We start from the raw sequence: 18096 nt of genomic DNA, 5'->3' as shown, positions 1-18096 counted from the left end.
GATTAGGAAACTGAGGCAAATAGGGTCAAGTGACTTATTCAGGGTCACATAGTTGGTAAGTGTCTAAGGCTGGGTTTGAATTCAAGAATATGAATCATCCTGAGTTTAGGCTTGAAACTCCACCCACTAAGTCAACTAGCTTCCTCTTTATGTGCCTTAGTTTCTTATAAAATGAGAGTTTTGGTCTCAGCAGAATCTAGGTTTCCTTCTACCATTTAGGATCATCTGATACCATGATTCAAATTCAGTGTTCTTCCCACAGTCCCATCTGTTGGTTCTTTCTGTAGCCAGGACTGATAATTTATGTTAAGGGAAGGCAGGAGTCTAAGAAATTAATACTTTTTCATGTCTTTCAAGTTTCTGTTGCCCAGCTCAGAAATACCACCTCTTTTCCACATGTGGAGTTCTCTGTAATGTCTAAGAGAATTACTTCCACGGATTACAAGTAGTCTAAGGCTACTATTCTGAAGGATGACATACTGTGAGGCTTTTACATGACTCCAGCTTTTGGAAGTCAAGGCATTTCATTTTCCTTTAGACCAAAATCAATACTGAGAGCAGAAATGCATGGGCATTTGAAAGTGCTTCTTTGTCGGACAGGAAAGATCAACATTTGGGATTTCTACCAATGCTGGAAGATTGCTTTTCCCCCTCTGTGGGCATATTGAATACAGATTTCATTTCATTATGCTGTAATAAGCCACAGGACATCCCAAACCTTGTGTCTGAATATCTGATTGCAGGAAGCATTAAGGAAATTAAATGGCGAGAGATGAAGCATGAACTGCAGGTACATCTCTCCCCCAAATCACAGAAATTAAATTTGGAAAGGATATTAGAGATCATTTATTTAATTCAACAGAGTAGGAGCAGCTAGGTGGTGCAATGGATAGAGCATTGAGACTAGAATCAGGAAGAACTGGGTTCAAATCTGGCCTCAGACACTTATTAGCTGTGTAACTCTACACAAATCACTCTACCCTGTTTGCCTCAGTTTCCTCATCTGTAAAGTGAGGTGAAGAGCAAACCACTCCAGTATTTTTTCTAAGAAAACCCCAAAGGGAGTCACAAATGGGAATGACTGAAAACAATAAACAATGACAAATCCATCAGATTTCATTTTACACAGGAGGAAACTGAGTCTCAGAGAGGTCCAGTGACTTCCAAGGACAGCCAGATCTGAAGCTCAGTTCCTCCGATGCCACATTCAATGCTCTCTACTCAGAGACAAGCCGGACAACTGTGTCTAAGTAAAGTGCATATGTTTCATAAAATCTTGTGATTGAATAGGCTAGTTTTTGTGTAATCAATCTGTGTGTGTGTGTGTGTGTGTGTGTGTGTGTGTGTGTGTGAGTATTTTAGAGGAAGAATATATTCCCTTTTGCTGATAATGGGGACCCCATTTTAATCTTTGTATGTTTGAAAAAATTTTCCTTGCTTTTTCCTCTGTCCAAAGGAAAGTCTTACAGTCAATAATTAGAAATGTGAGCAGAGCATCATCCCTGGAACCCAAGAGACTCTTGGACTGGTCAGCAATAGAGCCCAGAATTGCAGAAAGGGTAAATGAGTTTGATACAGATTTCAAAGGAAAGATATTTAAAGAATAGATTAGAAAGTCTATAGTATCATCCACTCTGAGATTGGGCAGTTATGATTTTGCACTTCTTTGGTCATCTTTGGTGATTTCATTTCATTATCTCAATGGTCTGACTTTCTTCTTGTTCTAGTTTTTGGACTATGCTTTAATATTCCTTGACTCTTGAATCCTGGCATGCTTGAAAGCCTGGTCAGAAGTCATTCATAGAGCAGCATCCCATATCAAGCACTTTTCCAGAAAGTTCAGAAAGTTGGTATCATAGATTTTCAGCAGCACAGTGAGATTCTTGGAGTATGGACATCTTTCCCCCCTTGTTGTTGGTTATATTTTTAGGAAAACCTTTGGAATATTTAGATTATATCTTGAGCAATTATTGATTAATTTATCATCTTAGAAGTTAGCTGCAATGCTGAGGAGTCAAGTGAGGTGTGACAGAGTGACAAAATCAGTATGCGCTGAGATAAGACCTCAGCTTAGCTCATCCCAGTGCCAAAGCCACCTCTCTACTTACTGATCTATGAAGCTTCTTTTATATACGTTACAAACAACTGCATTCTGGTGACTCATTTGTGAATTTGAATATTCTCCTTAGCATTATTAATAAATCCTACAAACTTACTCTTGGTTTCTTAGTGTATGCAATAAGATCATGAATTCTAGAATTGCAAGGGACTTTAGACAACATTTAGTTCGATCCCCTAGTTCTATCCCCCAGTTTTATCCCCCCTTCCTAATTATATAGCTAAAGAAACAGGCTCATAGAAGGAGGGGACTCACTCAAGGTCAAGCAGATGGTAAATAGCAGAGCAGAGACCTGAATGCATGTCCAGGGCCTCCAAATCCAATACCCCATTCCCTCTTCAACAAAGGTAAGAAGGGAAAAAGGGAACCGAATGACAAGTTTGAGCATCTAGTTATGGTGGCAGCATCAGAGGATTAAAGATTTAGACTTAGAAAGGAACTCAGATGTCATTGAGCCCAACCTACTTTTTGTTATAAAGAAACTGAGGCTCACAGAAAAGAAGATACTTGTTCAAGATCAAGCAGTTGGAAAAAAGTAAATTGGAGACCTAAATGCCTACATTTAGAGTTAGATATTCAGGGGACCTCAGAGATTATTTACTTCAACACCTCCAATTACCAGATGAGGAAACACAAGTTCTGTTGCTAATTCAAGCCTTGAGTGACACCACACCCCACATCCTCATCTTCCCTCTGATTGGAGGGCAAAGTATCAAACTTCTCCCACTATCTTCCCTTATAGAAGGCAGAAACTTTTTTCAACTCAATCTGCTCTGTGTTTGCTGTCCTGACTAGTTTCTACTCTATGAAAAAAGATGCTTCTGCACTGGGTCCCCATTGCATCCTCCAAACCCCTTTCTACTTCCCTGTCTCTTTTTGTGCTCCCCTCTTCATTAGATTGTAAACTCCTTGAGAACTCTCCTCTCCACTTCTTACTAATTGTATCCCCTAGTACTTAGCACAGTGCCTGGAACATGATAGCACTTAATAGATGTTTTTTGGAATGGATTGGATTGGAAGTAACTTGCCCAAGTTAGTAAAGACAGTAAATGACTTAGACACAAGACTCCAAAGTCAACACTCCTTTGGCTTTAATATATTGGGTCTTTATGTACTATATGTATCAAAAGAAATGGAGGTAGGAAGGGAAGACAGCTCAGGGATTGAGTGCAGCAGATCTTTGAACCCAGGAAATATTCTTGGTTCTTGGTATGGAGGATTGGAGGGTTCAATACTTCTCAACATAGTTTTCAGTAATTAATGAAAAAATGAAAATGAGAAGTTCTGGACTCTAAAACAAAAATTCTCTTACTTCAAGTCAGAAGATGAAAACCTTGGGAAACAGATCAGTAAGCATCAGGATTCTGGTTCATCCCCTTCATAACCTGAATACTATTTATGGTACATTGCACACCTGAGACCCAAGTAACTCCATCATCTTTAGTTCTGTAATTAAAAAGTTTTTCAAGCAACTGAAGAAGATTTTCCGTATGGATGGTGTTAGACCCAGAAAGAGGTAAAAAAGGGTTTACAGATAAATACTTACAGATAGAATCTGGTCTCCTCTCTGGAGCTCCCCACTCAGGTCTGCTGGTCCTCCAGCTAGAATAAAGGATACGAAGATACCTTCTCCATCTTCTCCACCCACAATGTTAAAGCCCAGCCCTGTGGAACCTTTGTGTAGGACGACTTTCCGAGGCTCACTGTGGAGACAAATGGCATAATTTAGAACCATGATTGACTAGGAAGTCAATTAGACAATTAGATTATCTTGCTTTTAGTCATATTAGTACACTCTTACCATTAGCTAGTATATTTAAATGTATTATCTATATGTAAATATTTCATATTTACATATAGAAAGTAAACCAGTATTAATCAATCTTAATGTCTCCTAAACTGTAGTCCTGCATTACCAACTGCATTACTAAGATGCCTGTTACCATAGGCATCTCAACCTCAAGTTGGGCAAAATTGAATCCATTACCTCTCCTCCTACATCCTCAATTCTTCCAACTTTTCTTTTTCTGTCAAGATGACCACCATCTTCCTAATCATCTAGGCTTGAACCATTATTGTGATCCTCTAGACACTCACACTGCTCTCTACCATGTCCTTATAACACATCCAATGTGCTGTTAAATAGGGTTGTTTCTCCCTTTTACAATATATCTCTTGTGTATATTCCCTTCTCTTTATTCACATTGCCACCATCCCAGCATAGACCCTTATCAATTGTTCAGTCACACCAGGCACTTCTTGAATCCATTTGGGTTTTCTTGGCAAAGATAGCAGAGTGCCATTTTGTTTTCCAGCTCATTTGACAGATGAAGAAACTGAAGCAAACAGGGTTAAGTGACTGGCCCATAGCTAGTATTGGAGGCCACATTTGAGTTTAGGAAGATGTCTTCTTGATTCCAAGTGCAATTCTGTATCACTGTGCTATCTGGCTTAGGCCCTTATTAGCTCTTATTTAAAATATCTCAATACCAGTTGGTCTGGCCTCCCTCAAATCTCTCCACTCCAATCTATCTTCCATTTGGCTGCAAATGTGATTTCCCTGACCTGCTGGTTCTTCTTATTTAAGGAACTCCAGTGGTTCCCTATAACCTCCAGAATCAAAGAGAAAAACATATCTGGAATTTAAAGTCTTTGCCAACCTATACCCTTTCTACTTGTTTAGTCATTTTAGACTTTACTACCCTTCACACATGCTATGATCCAGTGACTCAGCCTTCCTTACTGTTCCAAACATAGGTTCTCCTTTGCTCTGGCTATCCCCTATTCCTAGCATGCTCTGCCTCCTCACTGCTTCTACCTAACTTTCCTGGTTTCCTTCAATATTCTTTTTTTTTTTTTAAACCCTCACCTTCCATCTTTTAGAATCATTACTGTGTACTGGTTCCAAGGCAGAAGAGCACTAAGGACTAGGCAATGGGGGTCAAGTGACTTGCACAGAGTAAAATAGCAAGGAAGTGTCTGAGGCCAGATTAGAACCCAGGACCTTCTGTCTCTAAGTCTGGCTCTTGGTTCACTGAGCCACCCATCGGCTTTGCAATATTCGTCTTAATTATCATCTGTTGCAGGAGGGCTTTGCTGGTTCTTTTCCCTCTTACTCTTTTAATTCTTTCCCACTAAGATTATCTTCCAAATGAATATTGTTTTACAAAGTTACTTGTGTGTTGGCTTCCCCATTAGAATTTGCACTCCTTAGGCTCAGGGACCAGGGTTTTGTCTTTCTCTGTCACCAGCTCTAATTGGCTTCTGAGAGTCATTTAAAATTTTTCAGTGTGAGCATTTATACCTCAGAAATTGGCAGATGCTACAAATCAGGATTAGATGAATTGTTTTGTTGCTTTTTGTAGACTTAAAGTAATGTAAAAAAGGCTAATAATGCAGACTCAACTTTAAAAGTATACATGAATATAATTTTTTTCCTTTTGGAGAGCCTGGTTGTTAAATATTTACCAGATAATAATAATAGTAATGATAATACTAATAGCTGACATTTATCTAGTCTATGAGGTTGGCAAAGTGTTTTACATTTATCATCTCATTTGAGCCTTACAATATCCTTATCCAGAGTTTAGCACAGTACCTGGCACAAAGAAAGAGCCTCATAAATACTTATGGATAGACAAGAAAGAGCACTGACCTTGGAATCAGACAGGAGAGGAGCCAACTTAACTTGTGAAATTGGAAGCAGGAAATATAATTATTCTTATTTTATAAATGAGAAAACTCACAATCAGAGAAATGGAGAGTCTTGCTCATGGCCAGATGGCTAGTGAATATTGAAATTGGGTCTTGAACTCAGGTGTTTTAAATCCTAAGACTATTGCTCTTTTAATTATATTAAACAAATTTAAAGAAAAATAAAATTTACTTTCTGTAAGCCAGAGGAGGAACTTAATTTTTGAAAGGTAAAAAAATAGCTTTTTGGAAACAGTAAAGTATTATGTCCAGGATCAACTACCATCTCTTTTTCTTTCTTCTCTTCTTTTAACCCTTAATCTCTCCCTTTACTCCAAACTAATTTATTTATTTAATTTTAAAACCCTTATCTTTCATCTTAGGAACAATACTGTGTATTGGTTCTGGGGCAAAAGAGTGGTAAGGGCTAGGCAATGGGGGTTAAGTGACTTGCCCAGAAGAGTCTGAGGTCACATTTGAACCCAAGACCTCTTGTCTTAAGGCCAGGCTCTCAGTCTACTGAGACACTAATGTCAAACTAATTTACTATTTTGTAACTCTATTATACAACTTGACATTTAGCCATATTCTGTCTGGCATTGTTTTCTAATGATTTCATGTCTGTAAATCATGTCTTTCCTACTGTAGTGTATGTTTTTAAAATGCTAACACTAGGACATTTAGTTCTTTTCTGTCATCCATGCTATCAGGTACAGATAAGACATTCTCATGTAACCCCTTGACTGAGAATGAGGACACTTTTTCTTGGTTGAGTTGAATTTTCTCTCTCCCAGTAGGAGAGCTCCTTTACTCTATATTGTCTCTATATTTTTCTCTGATTTCTGTTTTGCTTCATTCTCTGGTACTAGAAAGCATCCTGTTATGGTAGAAATATAAGATTTAGAATATCTAAGTTTCATTTCTAGTTTAACAGTCACCAACAGCATGATCTTAGGTCGCTTGTCCTCACCAAATCATTTTTTTTTATCTATATAATCTTTTTTAATCTGTGTATTTAACCATGTAGTTAATGGTACATTATGATTGAATACCTTAAAAATTAGTCTAACCTCTCCATTTTACACTTTAAAAAACTTTTTCAAAGATACAAAAGTACAAAAAGCTGAGACTCAAACCTACATTATCTGACTCCAAAGCCAATAGTCACTACATTAACTACAGAAAAATCTAATAATCATTTTTGTAGTTATCTCCTTTTTTTCACATTTCAGCTAAATTTGATACTTCTGGAGGCTTCTCTGCCTTTTTTGAGATCCTGCTCTCTCCTGGTTCTCCTACCTCTCTGACATTTTTTTTTTTGCAATCTCCTTTTCTGGATTATTATTCATATCACGCTCTCTAACTTTGTGAGCACCCAAAGACTAGGTTCTTGTCTTCTTTTCTTTCTATATTCTGTTTCAGTGGTCTCATTAGACCTCATGGGTTTAATTATTACCCTATATAGATGATCAGCTCAAGTATTTCCCAAGATCTAGTCCCAAACCACCAGCTTCCTGTTGGACATTTAAAAATGGATATGGGACCTCCATAAGTATCTCAAATTCAATAGATCCAGAACTTACTTCATTATCTTCTCCCATCCTCCTTCCCCCCATTTTCTACTCTATAGAACTTTAATTCTTTTCCTGAAGATGTCATTATCATCTCGGTCTCCCTGTTGTTTGTAATCTTGGTATTAATCTTGACTTCTTACTCTTTCTTTCCCAACATGTCTAAATCAACTGACAAATCTTTTCATTTCTACCTCAATATTGCTTGTTTCCAACCCCTTCTTTCTACTCATACAGCTACCACTTTAGTTGAGATTCTCAACTCCTCTCATTGTAATATTACAGTGACCTTTTAGTTGATCTTAGTCTTAGTTGGTACTCTTGATTCAAATCTCCTCCCCTTCTCAATTCTGAAATTCATATAGAATAACCGGCTTTTAAAAAAAATTCCCTTTCTGCCCCAATTAACAAGCATTTTTTTCTCTTTTTTCTATTTCTTTCTTTCTCCCTACTTCAACTGGGGGAAAACCTCCCCATCCCCAACTAACTAGAATAAAACCTGGTAATAAATATTCACAATAAAAACCAAAAAACCAAACCAAAACAAACAACAATCAACTTTCCCCTTTGGCTATGTGCAAAAAAAAAAAGTATGACTCATTCTGCATATTGAATCCATCACTTCTCTGATAGGAGGTGGGTAACATTCTTCCCAATTTGTACTTTGGAATCATGGTTGATCAGACAAAGAGATTTTTCCTAAAGTACAGTTCTGACTACGCTACATCCCTGCTTAATGAGCTCTGGTGGGTCCCTTTTGTCTTTAGGATCAACCACAAGCTCTTCTTTTTGTCTTTTAAAATCCTCTATAGCCTGGCCCTCAGCTATTTTTCCAGTTTCCAGTTTTAGAATTTGTACCTCATTCTTCATCTATGGTCCAACAAAATTGGTTCTTAGTTTCTAACATGGGACATTCCATCTTTAGCCTCTCTGCCTTGATGCTGGATAGCTCCAGTGTCTGGAATGTGCTCCTCCCTCGGTCTTAAAGAATCCCTCACTTGCTTCAAGATGACAGCTATGTGTATCCTTTTCTAACTCTGATAATTTGTGCCCTCCCTCCCTAGCTTTGTGATTCTTATAGTTGGGGCAGCTAGATGGCATAATAGAGAGTGCTGACCCTGCACTCGGGACGACTCATCTTCCTGAGTTCAAATGCAGCCTCAGACACTTATTACCCTGGTCAAGTCACTTTAACCTGTTTGCTTACCTTATAATTTAACTACTTCTTATTGTTTTGTATTCCATATATTTCTATTCTTGATATACATACATATATTTATACACATATTGTTTCCATTTTGTTAATATGATCAGAATTGAATATTACCACATCATTTAAACATTCTTTTGAATAATTTATGTGGCTAGGAGGATAAAGCATTGGGACTAAAGTCAGGAAGACCTGAGTTTAAATGCAGTCTCAATTCCTTACTAACTATATGATGCCAGGTGAATCACTTAACCTCTGTTACCTCAATTTCATTTCCTGTAAAATGGACATAATAATAGCACCTATATCTCAAGGTCATTGTGAGGATCTCAAATGAGATAAAGGTTATAAAGTGCTTTGTAAACTTTAAATCTCTATATAAATGCTGTTATTATTACTCGAAATATTTTGAATAAACCTTATATTACCATAATGTTTGAAGTACCACAATAACTTCTAAAATAAAATTATTTTTGAGATTTCTACAGGAGAAATACATTTCTTCACAATAGATAACATAATACATATGTGTGTATATGTGCCAATTTTCATCTGCATAAACTCCTTTGTCTGTGTCCTTTTCAGAGTTTTAACACAAAGATATCTATCATTCTTGTGAAACCCATTCCATTGATTTTCAGCTTTTCAACTTTCCTTTTAAATGTGACTTTCTGTGTGAATCATTGGAAAACCTTCAGTAGCTGGGGAGTTGGAGTGATACCCAGGTTATTTGCTTGTGGATGTCACCAGGCAGCAGCAACAGCAGCCCTCACACTGGTGATTTGGGTTCTCCAGGGATGCTGTGGGCTGGCAACACTGATTGGAGGGGCTGTAACAGTGTTGTTGTAGCCTGTTGTTTTTCCCTTAGACCATATGGCCAAAGGGCTCAGTACCAAAAAGGGATGTTATGAATTATTTATGCTTTTTCCCTGAGCAGACTGTGTTGGCACTGGGGTTTGAGCATCTGGGACTGCTGCAGCTGATTTTGGTCAGTGTCAACAGGTCCTTACCGAGAACATTCTGCTTCAGCTGGTTAGTTCTGGGGAATGGAGCCTCAATTAGACAGATAGCCCTAAGGAGTAAATTTCTATCTATGGAGCCAGAGCAGGGAAGACAGGGAAACCTGGACCCAAAACTAGTATGTCCCTGTGGGGAAGCAAAAAGAATAATGGCCCTAGGATCAGAAGTCCTGGATTCAAGGTCTGGTTCTACTTAACATGGGGCTGGTAAAATGGCTTGGTGTAGGGTAGGCAGGTAGATATTAAATGATTTGCCTAAAGTTACACAGTAAGTGGCTGAAGTCAAATTTGAATTCAGCCCTTCCTGATTTCAAGCATGGTTCTCTATCTACTTTGCTACCTAGCTACCTACTGTTTAATTAAACTTGTTTAAGTGGTATATTCAGTTAGGGAAGGTCAAGGAAAATTCTCATCCTTACATCAAAAAATCTAGATCAATAAGAAACCAGCAATGAATGCTGAATTAGAAGTCCAACAGCTAATTTTTAAGATTTTTTGGTTGTCTATGATCACTCCACTAAAGATTCTTGCTTTAATTAAAATAGAATGGATGGAAGAGTCAGTGTCTCAGGATGGTTGAATATTTGTTCAGAATTCTAGTTGAATTAGCAAAACCCTTGGTTTGGTCAGTTCCATAGAAAAGTCAAGCAAGATGGCTCTGTGATTTCCTCCATTTATCTACTAGGTGAGAGATAGCATGATATAGCGGACAGAGATTGGGAATTGGCTTCAAGGGCCATTTCTGTCCCATATTAGCTTTATAAGCCTTGGCAATTGACTTAGCTTATCAGTCTCTCTAACACTATAAGTTGCAGAGAAGATACTAGCATGAACTGGTAGAGGGAGTTTTCTCATTTCTCATTTCTCATTCATTCTATATCAGTGAAATTATATCTTGTCCCTATTCATGCATATACACACACACAAAATATATATGTACTTAGTTGCTCCAATTCTAAGACTTTTTCTTGGTTGTATTGATGTCATATAATTGTTGCCTTAAATAAAACTAAATAAAAATAATTAAAATTATCTAAAATAGAGGTGGGAAAATTATAGGCAGAGGTATATTAATAACTGGTAGAAACTTGTTTTTCCACACTTCCCTTTGGCTTTTACTAGGAATGGTCTAGACTTATATTTCATTCACTCAGACTTTAAAAGGAAATGTATAGAGTAGAAGCTGAACAACCGCCAAAATCAAGAACTAGTGCTGGCATCAAGGTGAGTGTCTTGCATTTAGTAGAGCCTAGTAGGTGAATTAAGTAGAACCTATGTAAGTAGAATTAGTAGGTGAACATCTGATAAATGAACCACTGGATGTATGGAGTAGGGAATAGGTAAATGGTTGATGTAACAGGGTGGTCTAGTAGAAGAGACTTATAAATGATCAAGAGGCTATTCTATTTGTGTCACCTAGTGAACAATCATATCCTACAACCCAAGTATGGCTTTTATATTTGTACAAATTTGGGATGGTGAAGGGTCAGATTTGGCTCATGAGGCATTGTTTGTTAGTTAATCCTCAAACCAGAATGATGATAGACAAGATGATGGGTTTAGTTTTCCAACAAATTTTTGAAAGGATAGACATTATTTTAATGAATGAACCAACAAGAATTTATGAAGTGTCTACTCTATGAGTGAAGCAGCTTGGGGTAGAAGGCAAAGAGTTGGCTTCAGAACCAGGAAATCCTTGGTAGATCATCCCACCTCGGGAAGGTACTGTCTCTGTCACTGTGGGCAAGTCATTGAATCTCTTAGGTGTCTAGGCAACTTTCTAATATTATAAAGTACAGAGAATATGACAATCTATATTGCTAGAGGATATTTCTAGATGGGAGCCCTTTATACCAATGAAAACTACATATTGGGTCCCTATTGCCAATCCTGTTTGTACAATGTGAGCATTACAAAAGAAGTAAAAGGCATAATCTCAGACCTGCAGGAATTTAGGATCTTGTGGAGGACAAAGGACATGGAAGAGGCATGGATGGACCAGGCATCAAGATACCTTGATACTAATCCTAACTTTTCAATAAATTGCTGAGAGTGCTTGGGCAAAGCAGATGCTCTGTGATCTTGTGCTTCCTCATCAATACAATAAGGGGTTGTATTAGATGATCTCAACGGCTCCTTAGGCTCTAAAAGGTCACCCCTTTCCCTTTACGGTTCTATGTATTGAGGACTGCCAAATGAATTGTTCAGAAAACCAGTTTGGAAAAGGAAGCGATTCCCTTTGAGCTAGACTGGTCCCTAAGAAGTTGAAACTTGAGATGGGCCCTGAATGGTGTGTAGAGAAAAGGAGAAGAGAAACATGGCTGGAGCAAAAATGGTTCAGAAGTCAGAATATGCAAGACATGTCAGAGGACAGAGAGTATATTCTAAAGGTTCAGAGGTTGGATATCTTAAGTGAATTAGGGGAGATGAGATTGTAAAGGTGAATTGGGAATAGATTATAAATGGCCTGGAATTTCAAAACAGGAAATTTATACTTTGGATAGTAGGCAAAAAGGGAGCCCCTGAATGTTTTTGAGCTGGGAAATAAGGTGATAGAAACAGCAACTTTCTTTTTTCCTACATGAGCCTTAAATTTTAAGACTACTACATTTTTGTGCTTAGCTTAGGATCCTATTAGATAGCATCTGCTCAAATATACTAAAAACCTCTACTAATCTACATTGCAATGTGTTATGATCCTTTCTTTCAACTTATTTCCTTGAGGTAAATTATTGAAGATGTATTTTATGTCAGAAGTGTCAAAGATGTAGCTCATGGCACTCCAGTGTGGCTTTAACCATATTAAAATTTAATTGGAAATAAAATATTAATAATTTATATAATAGACAATTATCTACAACATTGTTAAATTAATATTATTACATAGAATATATTAATAACCTATATTGTAATAAATATTACAATGCAGATAATGATATTTGTAGTTTTCTAAGTCAATAAGAGATCCACAGCGACCAATTTCTGTGTCAGTTTGACACCATTAATCTGCACATTTTAAAAGAATTTCCCATTCAGTTTCTTGCTCTGATACTGTCACATTTCTCTAAGGTTACAAAGTTCCTTCCTTTAAAAAAAACTAGCCTAGTGATCTATTTATTGCAGAGACAATAGTCACCACTCTACAGACAAGGAAAATGAGGTTGAGGGAAGTTAAATAATTTACATATGATTATATAGCTACTAAGTGTCAGAACTGGGTTTCTAGTCTATACTTCCAGAATTGAAAATCAGGGGTCTTGCCACTAATTAGACTCTCTAAGAAGAGTTCTAGAATTAGTTACACGTCTGAATTTGCGTATAATGATTTTGGTAAAAAAAAAAATAAATGATAAAGGTAGCAATATTTTCTCCTACAGACATAAATCAAAGCACATTACCAATAGCCATGTTTACGTTTCATTATTAAATATTTGGAGTTGGTACTTTTTTCATATATCATGAAGATTGTATAATAACTTGTGTATTCATCTCTTTCCTCTCCCAACTATACTATTCACAAAGACAAATAGGGGCAATACACTGGTTTGTCTTTGATGTAGGCTCTCACTTTTCCCTCTCTGTACACTTCTTGTCACTTTCTTCCTCTCTAAAAGGAGAGAAAATAAAACATTACTGGAATTTGCCTTTACTTGGTCATATTCTGGCTGAATTTATGTTGGATTCATCTTCCAAATTAAGTGACAAATGCTGTCTCTAATGGCAGCTATCTGACGGCTTCTTCCGATAGCATTGGAATTTTCAAAGAGAAGCTATAAAAGAATCATTTTAGCTATCTTGAAAAATAAAATCATCACCATTGTGAAGAGTGCTTCATCATAACCCATGCCATCTTTTTTCCCCCAAGTATCATTACTGATAAAATGTTGAAACATGAAGAAAGCAGAGTTTTAAGAATGACTAATATTGGATAATAGAATCAAAAGAGGAGAAATGGCCAAGTACTTCCCCTCAAGGCAAATCATATTTTTTTTTTTTTTGTAAGAAGAAGCAATCTTATACTCCTACACTTTTGGGCATTATTGAATTCCAATTAGTTAATATGCAAATAAACACATGGCAAATAGTGCAGTGTAAGAAAATTGTTTGATTTTTATTATAGGTAAACATTCAAGTCTTTTAGATCATAAAACAAAGCAGATCTTGACATTAAATGAATGAAAAATGTACTCTGATCCCTCACTCTCTTCCTATTATAGTCCCGTTATGGTCGCACAAGTTAGAGAAATTTGAATTTTAGTATTTTTGGACAGGGAATAGAAGGGAGAGAAGGGACTTCCAATGATGATTATAAATGGAAATTTGATCACTGAGCTATGTGGCTTAATAGAATTAAGACAAATGGTGTTAAATTTGAGAATATTTCAGCTAAGTAGCTGAAACCTTGATGGTTTTAATTGTGATTTTGGTAAAATCAGATAATTGTTCCCTGGAAAGTCACTTATTAAGAATATCACAGAATTTTAGAATGGGGGGGGGTATAAGTCTTCTCTCCTCTACCTAATAATTGGATCACTTCTTTGAGGTATGGAGAGATCTTAAGGTATGGTAGAAAGAACATTAGACTTGGAGTCCCAATTCTTCCACTTAATAGCCATGTGACTTCGAGTCTCAGTTTCCTTATCTGTAAACAGAGGATATGCACACTGCTCATTTTATAGAATTTCTCAGAAATAGTGGTTTATAAAATGTAAAGGGTTATAAATAAGTTGAATAATTATTATTAGTATAGTCCAAGGTCATATTACTCTTCCCCCCCACCCCTGTAGTTGCATCCTACTGTGGAGCCAAACTGAGTTTATAATCAATTGAACTCTAGACATTTTCCCACATCAATTGCTATCAAGTAAAATCTCAAGACATAGGCACATCTTCCACTTGTGCAATTGATTTTTAAGTGCAGAAATTTCAAATTATCCTATTTAAATTTAATTTTTCCAGATAGCCTATTATTTGGACCTCTCAAGATTTTCTTTTTTGGTTTGAAAATTCCCCACCAAACATATTTTCTATGCTTCTAAGTTTATTTTTAGACAACACAATCTTGATAAGTGGGATTTTAACATTCAAGTCATTGAAAAATTATTGAACATGATGTGCCTATCTCATGTCACTGTGGCATTTCTACCTGGTTGATGCTGATGCATTGTCATTCATTAGTGAGATCCATTTCATCAGTTATGGCTACATTTAATGGTGTCATCTTAAGTCTACATTTTTCTTTCTTGTTTATAAAGATATCATAAAAGACTTTCAAAAGTCTTGCTGAAATCCAGATTAACACTGTAATAACATATCCTTGATCTCTCAATCAAGGATTCATGCCAAAAATAAATGCAGATTAGATTATGCTGGTTCATACATACCACTACTTCCCTTTAAAAGAACTCACAATTTATCTGATTAATAATCTGTTACAGATTTTTTTTCTGGGGAGCAATGCTAACTTGACCCATCTATAATTTCTGAATTCTTTTTGCTTTCTTCTGAACCTCAGGACAATATGTGATCATCTTCAGTTTTGTAGCCCTTCTCATCTTTTCCCATGAGTCTTAACACTGCTCATGGCAATTCACTGACTACATTCTTTACATATTCTTTTAGTATTGTTTTGTTTTAGAAACACCTTTATTTCTTTGCTAGAGGCATTTCTGGTGTCTGCTGTTACACAGATCTCTTTTGTTTTACATGAGAGTGCCCAGTAGCCCCTTTTATGGGCAGATACTAGTTGTTTATCTGTGTTTATCTGTGATATCTCCCCAGTCATTGCAGATGAAAATTGCCTTTACCTGTAGTAGACCAGCTCCTGCTCCTTTCCCCGTCCATAGTCAGAAACAGATCTGAAAGACCATTGATTCACATAATCTGTGTTTGCCATGTCCTTCCCATTCAGGAGCAGATTTCTCCTCACGTGACCTTTTTCTTCTACCCGTTCTGCCCAGCTTCCTGATCTGGGAAGACAGGGGTTGTTGGAAAGTCCACATTTGCATGGATCACTTCAAGTTATCCATTAACTATGTCCCCTAGTTGGGTTTTACAGCAGTCAGGCAATTTTTACAACTAGCTTTTGACAGAACTCTGGCAGGAACTGTCCTTAAAAGGACTTTGCCCATTCCCCTTGGACTTAAACTTAAAAAAAGTTAATTGAGAGAAAGAACTAATGCAGTTTTAAAAAAAACTCTTACCATTCATCTTAGAATCTGGACTATGCATTGGTTCTAGGACAGAAGAGCAGTAAGAGCTAGGCAATGGGAGTTAAATGACTTGCCCAGGGACATACAGATAGAAAGTATCTGGTACCAAATTTGAATCCAGAATATCCCATTTCTAGTTCTGGCTCTCAATTCACTGAACCATTTAGCTGCCCCCTAATCCACTTTTAAAACAGATATATAGAATGTTTTCTCCACTTCAAGACTCTGTGGCAAACTTGAAGGGAAGAGCCAGACCAGGGAAAGATCTCAGTGACAAAGAAATAAGTATACCCAAGACCACCAGACCAAATGTGCTGCCCAATTTGGAGTCAGCCAGGAGTCATAGAATTTTGAGTTGAAAACTATCTTTGATATTATCCCATTTGACAAATGATGAAACTGAGGTCCAGAAAAGTGATTAAATTTCTTGTCTGTTGTTCAGTCATTTCTGACTTTTTTTGAGCCCTTTTAGGTTTTTATTGGCAGAGTTACTAGAGTGGTTTGCCATTTCCTTCCCCAGCTCAATTTACCCATGATAATACTAAGGTAAAGAAAGTTAAGTGCCTTGCCCAACTAGTAAGTGTTGAATCAGGATTTGAACTCAGTTCTTCCAGACTCCAACCCTAGTGCTAGATCTCTTGAAAGCAAAATCTTTCAGTTGCTGGGTTATAGGGTTAATTGACTATGATATTCCTGGATATTGATTCTACTTTATGACTAAGACCATTAACATGATTTTTAGATTGACAGTTTTTTTCTCCCTTGAAGATAAGTCAAGAGACAGTTCAAAGATTTAAATATTAGAATCCCATGTCCCTCACTTACTCACTGTGTGACTGATGGAGCAACTGAGCCTCTATATCACCATTTGTAAAAAAAGGCTTAATTTTATACCATGGAGCTTACATGGATGGTGTGAAAAAGTTTATTTGTAACTTTAAAGCATTAAAGAAATATGGATCATAGAATTCTTATTACCGAGGGCTACTTAGATGGGGTAGTATTGATTCTACTAGGAAAGTCCCTCTTGCTAAAGTTCCAGGTGACAAGAAAAAGGTATTTCTCTAGTACATCGGATTCTTCAGAATGTTTTACAGACTTAATTTCCCTTGAGTCTTATAACAACCTTGTAAGATAGGTACTGCAGAAATCATTGTTCTCAATTTACAAAAGGGGAGTCTGAGGTTCTAAGAGTTTAAAGAATCTTCTTTTTCTCGTTATTCTCAGTGTTTAGCACATTGTTAAATGTCCATGACAACAAAGAGAATATCAGAAACAAGACTGGAATGTAAGAAACTTAGGGGAAGGGAATAAGCATTGATATCTTCCATGTGTTAGGCACTTTGCTAAGCATTTTACAAATATTATCTCATTTTATCCTCACAACAACCCTGGTAGGTAGATCTACCTATATTATCTTCATTTTATAATTGGAGAAACTGAAGCAAACAGAGGTTTAATAACTTTTCCAGGTTATACACCTATTAAGTATCTGAGGCTGGATTTGTTCTCAAATTTTCCTGGATTGGTTTAATGGTACTGATTATTTGATGGGTCACCCTGAAACAGTGTGACACTGCCAGTGGCCTCCTGCAACTCTTTGGTAAAAGAGAAGAGGGGGTAGTACATGAAATATATTTTTCCTAAGAAAATATTTATAGGATAACTGGTTATCCTGTCTGATCTTCAGGCTGAGAAATATATTTAATATATAAATAAATATAATATTACACTTAGGCTTAAAACTCTTGAGTAAGAAATAGCTTTATCCAGTGATGGTATTAAAATTTTGCTAGAAAGGATATGGAGTCTGAGGAGAGTAAGATTATCTTCTGAAGAAATGTTGAGAAAAGTCCTTCAGAAATGGAAAAGTGAGCATCACTTGGTAAGGTTGGCATTTAAGATTACTAGAGAAAGATAAGGCTTGGCTCAGCGATTTCCCCTACTCTGATTATTACTACTGATTTTTCTATCTATGCTTCTGGGGAAACAGAAGTTATTCTAAAGTAGCAAATGTATTTGCCATCTAAGAGTCTTAAGGAAGAGGTAGTTAATTTCTTGTTCATGGCTTCTATCTATATGAGGTTTTGTTTTGATTAAAAAAAAAGCCTCAAAAAAAAAAATAAGCCTCTTAATGGAAAAGAAGGGTTTAGCCACTGTATCAACTAGCTGCTTATAGTTCAGGACTATTAGACTCCAGTCCTCCCTAACATTAAGTCCAGAATTCTGTCTACTATGCTATGCTACTTCCCAGGTGCCCATCTAGGTTTAT

At 36.7% G+C, this 18096-nt stretch overlaps 1 protein-coding gene across 45 annotated transcripts in view; it reads right to left on the bottom strand.

The window, feature by feature from the left end:
* DLG2 (discs large MAGUK scaffold protein 2) overlaps positions 1-18096 on the bottom strand; it is a 2177398-nt gene that overhangs the window by 502258 nt on the left and 1657044 nt on the right. For 24 of the 45 annotated variants that reach the window (XM_056825188.1, XM_056825190.1, XM_056825199.1 and 21 more), the window contains one exon: positions 3666-3822. In XM_056825188.1, coding sequence (XP_056681166.1) covers positions 3666-3822 — 157 coding nt within the window. Of the gene's footprint in view, positions 1-3665; positions 3823-15419; positions 15582-18096 lie in introns of all 45 variants that reach the window. The other 21 variants (XM_056825173.1, XM_056825175.1, XM_056825179.1 and 18 more) reach the window with 2 other exon arrangements.

This window comes from Monodelphis domestica, chromosome 4 (assembly GCF_027887165.1).
Source record: "Monodelphis domestica isolate mMonDom1 chromosome 4, mMonDom1.pri, whole genome shotgun sequence".
Classification (NCBI taxonomy): domain Eukaryota; kingdom Metazoa; phylum Chordata; class Mammalia; order Didelphimorphia; family Didelphidae; genus Monodelphis; species Monodelphis domestica.
Note: the sequence above shows the minus strand (reverse complement) of the source record. Positions and strands in the feature narration are given on the sequence as shown.